The following is a 9,397-nucleotide window of genomic DNA, read 5'->3' as shown; positions in this document are numbered from 1 at the left end:
GTGTGTGTGTGTGTGTGTGTGTGTGTGTGTGTGTGTGTGTTTATGTGCATGGATGTGTAAACCAATTGGACAGAGTTAAAAAAGAGAAAGACAATGCCAATACACCCCAATGAATTCTTTAATAATGGCCTTCAGACGTCCTGCTATCGATATTTCAGAGGTTTTATTGAAAGCTCCCATGTCTAGATGACATTTTCTGGCAAAACAGATGCAATTTAAAAGCAATTAAAAWTTTTAGTAGCTCCAACTGGCTGTGCTGTGTTCAGGTCTGTAATAAAGATGTGTTGGGGCTGGAGCTTTGCGGGGTGCTGGTGGCAAACTCAGGGGTCATTACCATAAACAGGGTTAGTGTTTAGCTTGATTACATCAGTAATGCATCCTAAAAATGGTTACTACCACACATGCATTTTTCAACACTGTTCTTCAGAACAAGGTCTAATGTGTTTATAGTTCTCTTTAAAATGCAACGTCTAATTTATCCYCATGACCACATGATGCTAATTTATTAACGTAAGCAGTGRTGGGCACCAGCCYGCTAAAGCRCAAATCCGCTAATTGAGGACCTAAATATTTCATTTGCGCTTTAGCGGTCTTACTAATTTTTGTAAATCATAAGCGTATTTGTGCTTTCTAAAATTAAAATGYAGTACCGCTAATAACTAATTATCTACCAGTCATCATTATCTTGAACAGCAGAAGTTATGGCTGAAAAATGAATCACAACACACGTGATCTATCCAACAGCACCCCTCCCAGATGAACACACTTATTGAGAAGGTATACATCCTTGCTTACTGTTGCTTACGGTCACAGTTCTGATTTCCCACAATGCTTTGTGTCTGCTTACGTAGCAGGAAGGGAATGTTTAGAACTCCCTGTCCCAGAAAAAACAGTTAACGTTTAAAATCCGTACTAAAATTTGATACGTATTTATTTATTTTACTTTACAATTGGAGATCCTTTTTTAAAGAAAAAAAGTTTAAAAGCTGGAGCTCAATACTTGTCATAATTGGTCGAAGCAATCGGCCAACGGGGTTAGCGACTCAGAAATGATTTAAAGATGTTATGCTGATGAAGACAGACATCTAGTGGTCAACTGGAGCAACTACATGGAAAACTTTAAAATTCAAGCTCTTATTTTGAAGGGAAGATAGTTTCCTGTACTCCGTGCTTTCGTTTCCCGTCACAAATCAAATCCGTCATGTACCCAGAATGCATTGCTTCAGTTTTCCAATTAACAGTTTTAAAATTACTTTATTGAAGCTTCTTTAATGAAAAATCTATAACAAACAAAAGAAAAAGACAAAGCAGCCGAACTAGCAAGCCTCAAAAACTTTTTTTTTTAATTTTTACACCAGGAGCTAAAGGTCTGTTTCAGGAAATCACATCCCCAGCAATCGGTGCTTGTAGGATTAAGCTGTAAAAAGGTTCATACACCACTAGTTGGCAGTGTTGTGAAAATATTGCACATGAATTGTTGCCAGCTAGTAAGTGTCAAATTGAATTTGTGCTTTAAAAATAGCTTCCGCTAGTATTCCTATGGCATAAGCGGTTTTGAAGTTGCAGACCTAAATATTTTCGTAAGCACTTTAGGAATTGCGGAGCTAATTTTTGGATTAGTGCTGCCCACCACTGAACGTAACCCTTTAGAGATGCTCATGGGATAGAAATGCATTCAAATATTACTTTCAAATGCGGCAAAAACCACTCATTTCCAGTGTCCATCTCATCCACTCATWTTTTACAATTAAAATCCCTAATAAAGGTTGCGTGCGCCATTCTGGTTTTTCCAGCTTGAGATGTTGGTTTAACCTCAACTCCTTCCAACAAAGTGGAGTTATCACTTGGTAAAATAGTTCAGTAAAGTTCAAAGACATTTCTGGAAACACACTCCCAAACACTATCCAACCAGCAAAACAAACACTTTGGTGTCCTCAAAAAATCATGTGACTTCCAAAAAAAAAAAAAAATACTCAACAAGTGATTGCTTCCCAATTCCATGCAACTGCAATCAGTAATCAGCTTGCATGCAGTAAACACTAAAAGCTGGAGAGCACACTGCTGAATAACAAGTACTCCAAATAAAGGTTTCCTAAATTTAGTAGCCGTTTGGTCCCTTCAGGCTACCAGAGTCAACAGAGATCAAGTCAAGCCGTGACAATGAACACCATGAATGTCTGACAAAGACCAAAGCCTCTGACATTTATCTAGCAGACTTTTATCTCTCTATGGCCCGATCCAAAAGGACCGGTGCTGCTGAAAAGAGACCACCATGTAACTCCGCTGCGTGAAGCTTGTCTGTACGGACACACTGCCTTTTCCTCTTTGATCTGAATCACAGCCAATCACAGTGGAAAAAAAGGGGATCTTTTTTTTTTCCAAACCTGATAGCAGAATCATACAAGGGGCCTGAAAGAAAAAGGCGAACGCAGCAGGAGTTCACAGCTGAATGAAATCATCCACACCGAGTTGCCTGACACTCACCTGAAAAGAGAGGGGAGAAAGAAGACCAGGAGAAAATATTAAATAATGGATTTCAGCTGCAGTATTGACAAGACAAGAATCACAAAGCAGAAATTGTGGGAAGGTAATTACTGTGAATGTTTGAGAGGGCTGAGCTGCTTCATGTGTGTGACAAAAGGCAAACTTTCTTTGTTCACTCTGCTGACCAGCTTGACTCACACTGAACGGAAAGAAGGGAATGTTCTGACAGGTAAAGGTGCAATTAAAGATATGATTCGGCATTAGTATTCAACCTCACCTACTTTACAGGTGCCACAAGTTTGTGACTTGGTTAGAAGACTGCATTTGAGCCGGCCTTAATGGTGGAAAAATGTTCAAAGTATCCCCAACCTTACATGTTCCTAACCTGACTGATCATGTGACAGTTCACTGTCTTYGCTCGCTCGACACTGTCCTCATTAAATGTGTTTAGTGAATGCGACTTCACTTTCGAACCAACAGAATCGGTGTCTAAAGCTCAGGAAATATGCAAATGTTTCTTATTCACTGATGAGAACCCAGCATTTTTAAACAAAGTTAAAAAGACATCAGAAATAAAATAAAAATAATCATTCAGTGGGCAGAGTGAGCCGAAAGTCAAATCATGCCTTTTAATTAAACATATTCTCTAGATGTCATTGAAACTGGGAAGTAGAATATTTACTGAAGTGTTAAAACTCATTACTTCAATTTTAAGGAGTCAAGAACTTTATTCGTATGATTAACGCCTAAAAATACTTTAATATCACATGGCTTGATACTTTTTAATCTGTTAAAAATGAAACTAAATGTACTTTGAATAAAAGGCAGTGAATGAACGGTATGAATGCTACAAACACTCAAACATCGATAGTGTTTATTGAAAACTCAAATTATTAAAATAATATTTTTTTCTCTTTATTACCAATAGAACTAAGATAAGGACTGGTTTGTCTTCAGTTTGTTTTGTTGTGTCACTACTGAATCTTCTGTATAATAAATATACAGAAAATTTACAACTTGGCAAATGTTAAATTAACCGAATAAATCTTTACCACATCTGTCCTGTCTATGTGATCTTTTAGGTGTGATTTAAATATTTATCAGGACTGGTTTTATTGATTTTAACTAGTGAATGCACTGGTTTTTCCCCATTGAACACAGTTCGTTAAAATTTGCAATGAGACAGAAGTTTATTTTGAAATGTTTWTAACTGAGGGCGAGGTGAAAAAACGCGGTTACTTTAAATCAACATGGTATTTTATTTATTTAATATTCATATATGCAAGTGTATTTCTTTATAAATCATTGAACATCTCCTTTTAATCAACTGGTACCACTAGCCAACTTCACTATAACATATTTTAAATGAATATGACTAAAAGTGAAGAAACTTTAAAAACTGCAATAATGTTACACGTTTTTAGAAAATATTTCMAGTTAATGTACCTAGAATGTTCAAACACATACAGCAGTTGTTTATGATCAACTAATTCCTCTTGATCCTTTTTACTTTGCAARGCGGCCGCATGTGGTGCGCTTCACATGCTTCAAAATAAAAGTCCTGCTGAAAGAAATGAGCTGCCACCTGAACCACGGAGGGCTCTGCATCTTAAAGCTGCTACAGAAGTATTAGAGGTGTAGCAGCAGCACAGTGGAGCTTAATGAGTGTTTTAACAAGACTAATGGAAGCCAGCTTTGTTATATTATTACAAATTATATTATTACAGATAATGGTCTGAGCTAAAGATAGCCTGTGTGTTTCTGCAGTAAAGCTTTAGCAATACGAGTAAATGATACACGGGTATGACTTGATCACTAACGCTAATATTTAAAATTGTTTTTATAAAAWATATATTTTTAATTTGTTCATGGTAAAACTAGACAGCATCTGAGCTGAAAACAAAATAGGTCAAAGTAAAACACCTGCTTTAATTGAACTCATTATGATCAAGCCTGGAGGTGGGAACAACTCACTTTATCAGTTTAATGATTTCCAGGTGAAACTGTACTTCCTGTTTTTTTTTGATCAATGGGTTTTGGAGGTTTGAACATTTTAGAACCTCGACCTTTTAACTAAATTATGTATACATCTACAAGAACACAATTCCCAGAGTGATAGATTGTTTGCATCAGATGAGCTGCTTGTCTTTGAAAGAAGATATTTATGTCATGCTTAAATCTCGTATGACAAGCAGATTTATCACACTGAAAATCAATGCTCTGCTTTAGTTGTCATTGGGCACATGCGGGATCAGTGTTCGTGATCTGAAGCAAGCTCCCTTTTCTAATCCTTTTCCTTTTATGATTTCAATTTAATTAGAAAGTCAAAATGTGACCACATCATTAGTAAAATGGGACTGGGTCCATTGTATCATGGCCGACAAGTCTGCTTTTGTTTGGAATGGCACAGGACACTGGAAGTGCAACATATGGAGCAGCAATTTGTTCATTCAGCTGCTTACCCTAAATGGGACGAGGCAACCCATTAGMGGAGAGACACTTGTAACCATTAACAGAAAGTGAAGAAAAAGACGTGCAGGGAAGAGAAGACAATAAAGTACAAAGAGAGGCTTTTTAACCAAAGGCAAAAAAATCTCCTTTGACCGGTGGTAACATTAATAAAAGCGGCTCCTCCCAGCGCTTTGTCAATTTCAACATGTGATTATACCCCACTGAGTGTACTTGAGAGAATAACAAAAGAGATAACAATGTCAAAATTAAAAAAAAAAAACAAGGAGGTAGAACAGGCTGAGCAGTTTTCTGCTAAACAGGATTACATGTCAATCTTATTAAAAAAAACAAGTGTTGATCACATCCTTTCAGGAGTGTGACACTGTTCCAATAACAGCTTTGAAATTTATTACTGATGACAAGCAAACAAATGCACAAGAGTGGTTACAGCTGGGAACAGGTGTGTGTCAAGCTTCAAGCTGGCTCCATTTATTTTCTGATATGGTGCGCTAATTGCAAACCTTGTGTCACAGGAAGCCCCAGAAACCCATCCCATCAACCACACACTAAATATACCACAATTAGGCATCAGGTGACATCTCATAGCACTTCATTTACTTGCATYGGCGCAGAAACGAGTAAACAAGGGATGGAACACTTGATGTTTGAGAAATATTTCAGCACAATCAAACAGAGGTAAAGGATGAGGCAGAACGGCGGAGCAGAAATCCTCTCCAACTTGTTAGCGTTGGGTTTAATATCTCCGCTGCTTTAATCCAATGAGAGAGGAGATCTCAGCAGCCTGACTGCATCCATTGTCTGACGAGCTCAAGGCGTTCTTGGAAACCTCTGGTGAGTCACGKCTTTTGCCAGGCGGTTGGATTGCCATTACCGCTTGCCAGGTTGCTGGTGTGTCTTTATTTTAAAAGATGGGGAGGGAGGGGGGTGACACAGAGAGCAGCCAAGAGCTCTGTTCTGTGAGACTGATGTGACGGAATAACAGAAAAGATGCAAAAACTTAAAGAACGCCTCGCAGCTGACAGCGCACGTGTCTGCATGTGCCGGCGTTCCCCCTCGACGCGCACCTTTACAGAGACGCACGAGCCAAAAATAGGATTACTCCACGCCTTGGCACGGTTCATGAGCGAGGGCCGTGCAGGGAACGAGGGGTTAATTTTACTGCTGCAGAACATCTCCACTCAATGATGCGTTTCTAGTCTGCGTGCGAGGAAATAAACAGAAAAAAAGGTAAAATTGAGCAGAGAGAATCTGAGAAGAAGGGGATGATTTAATTACTATGCAATGACTTGCAGGTCAGTGTTCTGAACAATTCAGTACATTGTATTTTTTTTTTTACCATCATATAGAAGCAATACAATAGGAACATTATTTCTGACTGATTAACAGAGCACTTTTGTAAAAAGAATTTTGAATAAAATTATAYGTTTCAACACGGGCATAAACAAGCTGTTGAACTGAGCGACAGRACAATATGAAGCTGCACAAGTAACATCAGGTTACATCATTTTCTGTTTTCTATACGACCCTCTCATCATTCTCACCTTTTATTCAAGTTACAAACTGTGTTTTAGATAAACGATTAAAACTCCCTCACTTCTCTCCTGGTGACATTTTAAACAGATGGATGATGAAAACTTTGCAGTTCATCGCATAAAATTACCAGTAAAAATAAACTTTTTGCCATTAAGCAACTGACTACAATGTTTCTTAGCATTTAGATTAAATGTGACATTTTTGTTCCCTAAATTAGGTCAAATTGGCCAAAAACAACATTATTTATTTTACTACAGTGGTTTTGAAGAATTAAAAGAACGGTTTATTATAAACTTATGAYAGTTACAATAAAAGGCTCGTCATTTCAATTTCTTGTTTCAGACAATTTTCACAAGTTTTTTTCAAGAGCAATAAGATGTAAATATTAAGGGTGCAACAATACAGAAAATTCACAATTTCGTTTGGTTTGATGATTTAGTCTCACTGTTTGTCATTGTTTCAATACAAAAAAAAGATAAATGTTAATTCTGAACATTTGTTTAACCTCAAAAGTCCAGTTTTTAAATTAAATGTTGCTGAAACAGCAAGTTTCTCAGTGGATCTGCACTCAAAAATGCAGCCTGGGTGGAGTAGTCGAACACAGATCCACTGATCCTTCAACACAGAGCATCTTCAGAAGACAAAGCTGATAAAATCAATTTTAACAATTTGCATTGTTCCATACATAGTGTGCATTGAACGATTCAATACCGATACATGTATTGTCGCACCCCTAGTAATTATGGACACATTTTATCGTTGGTCAATTATCACAAGACAGAACCAGGATTTGAGAAATAAAAATAAACAAACATCAGTGAAATRAAACACTCCACCTATCTACCATACCATTAATTATCTGCAGAGAAATAATGTCCTGAAAGATCCACACGATATAATTTACGAACGTTTTTTTTTCTTTGCACAAGTTTTTACCAATTAAAGCCCAGAAACGTTTCCATCTCCCTCAATTCTGCTTGGATTTCCAAGATTATTACACACACTGGCTCTCAGATCTGAGACCCACATCAAAGCACTGAGAAGCCACCTGACCTAATTATAAAATTTGGAACGAATCGGAGTTGAGTCATACTGAAACCTAAGGAAAAAAAAAAAAAAAACAGGATGTCCTGGAACTTTCACAGCAGGGTTAYAAACAAGGCAGAAATCCAGAACAATTGATCCAACTTGAATAAAGACGTGATAAAAAAAAAATCGGTCATCTCAACGAAACGAAGGTAAGACTTTAATCCACACCTGTTCCCCCGACACAGCATACTTAAAGATCATCTGCTATTGTGTTGGTTAGTTACGCTGATTAGGAAACTCCTAATCTTCCTTTATGCTGCAGGATAAGACACTRATTCAACACGCTGGCTGATGACACATGAAGTCATCACAGTTTAACACAGTGTGGTCAAATCCGTTAAGACTCCAGCATTAACCCAAGCCTTCACACGTTAAACAGAACACGGATCGCCTCACTAACTTTTGCAACATTTCAGCCACATGCTAATGAAGATATTAATGAGCTACCATGAGATTACTTTTAAATACTGCATGTCTGYGCCTCTCGTAGTCATTAGAAGTTCTCCTTGAGCCTTTGCATGCATCACTGAGAYGCTGCATCACAGGAGATGTTGGAGTTTGAGTGAAGGGTGTCACGGTTTAATCCTCCAGTCCGGTTAGRATGAAAATATCTTCCTCCCRTMTGTAATCTGGCCTGAAGGTCTCATTTAATTTATTCTTCATTTCATCCCTACRTGTCAGCATGCTTTAGCTCACAGTTGGCCTCACCTTTACCGGTTAACGTTCCGGTGTGTAGAAGGACTTCATTAACCACTTTATTAAATATTAATGTGCTGAAGAAGCAGGAGTGGACTGCACCGGCAGAGAAATGCCACATATGCACAAGCAAGGTGGGGGAAAGAAATAAAAATTGAAAACAAACACCCAGTTAAGTTTTTCTGTAGTAAAGCATAAAAAAAAATGACTCCATCATTGTGTCTTTAAACCCCCCGCAACCCCAGTCACACAAAGGTAAAATATCTGTTTTGGTTTTAGGCTTCATCAAAATGCTGACTCGGTAAATCGTACACTACTGCAGGAACAAAACAAACGCTGACTGTGTTCATAAAAGTATATTGTACGACTGCTAACTGGTGATGTTTCAGCCTCGGCAGAACTATAAAGTTACACTGTTATGTTCCGATCGATGGCTGTAAAGTTTTAAATGCAAAGGAGTAACATAAACCATTAATGCACTGAGCTGAGGGCAGAGTTTAAAGCAACTCTGATGCGTTTTGTCAGATGCTGGAAAACATCAAAAGAAAATGACAAAAAAAAAATAAAACATACAAGAAAATAAAACTGCTGAGCCAATTAATGTGCTGAGTCATTGTTAGGTGCGGTGTAGTGAAACTAACATTTTTACATGAATAAAGTAATTTATTTGGATCTTTTTAATTCTACATAATTCTATGTAAATATATATTTGCATCTTTTTAATTCTATATAACTAAATGTAAACTGTGTTTCTTTATGCAGATRGTGACTGTGTTTTTTAAGAATTTGATTTGACAAGAACTTTTTAGACWTTTTCTTGTTTCACACTATTTGCTGTCACTTATTAGCCATGTTTCCATGAACAATTTTTTAAAGCACATTTTGAAATATCGCATTAGAAAAGGTTGATAGAAACAGCAAAATTCAGAAAAAGGTCCTCAATTTAGCAAAAAATAAATAAATCAATAAATAAATAACGTTTATGCCCGCTTGAGTTGGTATTTAGAATTTCCAAGTTAATGGCCAAACCAATAAATGGAAATACGCCTAATTTGCTTTTTTTTTGCGACAATGTAAACGTTCACTAAAAATTTGTATTAGAATTGGACGGAAATATAATTAT

General features: G+C 37.2%; 1 protein-coding gene across 8 annotated transcripts in view; it reads right to left on the bottom strand.

Moving 5' to 3' along the window:
* Nucleotides 1-9,397, bottom strand: part of cadm1a (cell adhesion molecule 1a) — a 394,751-nt gene that overhangs the window by 187,217 nt on the left and 198,137 nt on the right. Inside the window, exon 1 of one of the 8 annotated variants that reach the window (XM_014003962.1) lies at nucleotides 2,385-2,415. The exons of the other annotated variants lie outside the window; for them this stretch is intronic. Within the exon in view, the coding sequence (XP_013859416.1) occupies nucleotides 2,385-2,400 (16 nt within the window). The 5' untranslated portion in view covers nucleotides 2,401-2,415. Of the gene's footprint in view, nucleotides 1-2,384; nucleotides 2,416-9,397 lie in introns of those variants that run through there. 8 annotated transcript variants of the gene reach the window in all.

Source organism: Austrofundulus limnaeus, unplaced genomic scaffold (genome assembly GCF_001266775.1).
Source record: "Austrofundulus limnaeus strain Quisiro unplaced genomic scaffold, Austrofundulus_limnaeus-1.0 Scaffold21, whole genome shotgun sequence".
In the NCBI taxonomy this organism is placed as follows: Eukaryota; Metazoa; Chordata; class Actinopteri; order Cyprinodontiformes; family Rivulidae; genus Austrofundulus; species Austrofundulus limnaeus.
This window is presented reverse-complemented; position numbering and strand designations above follow the sequence as displayed.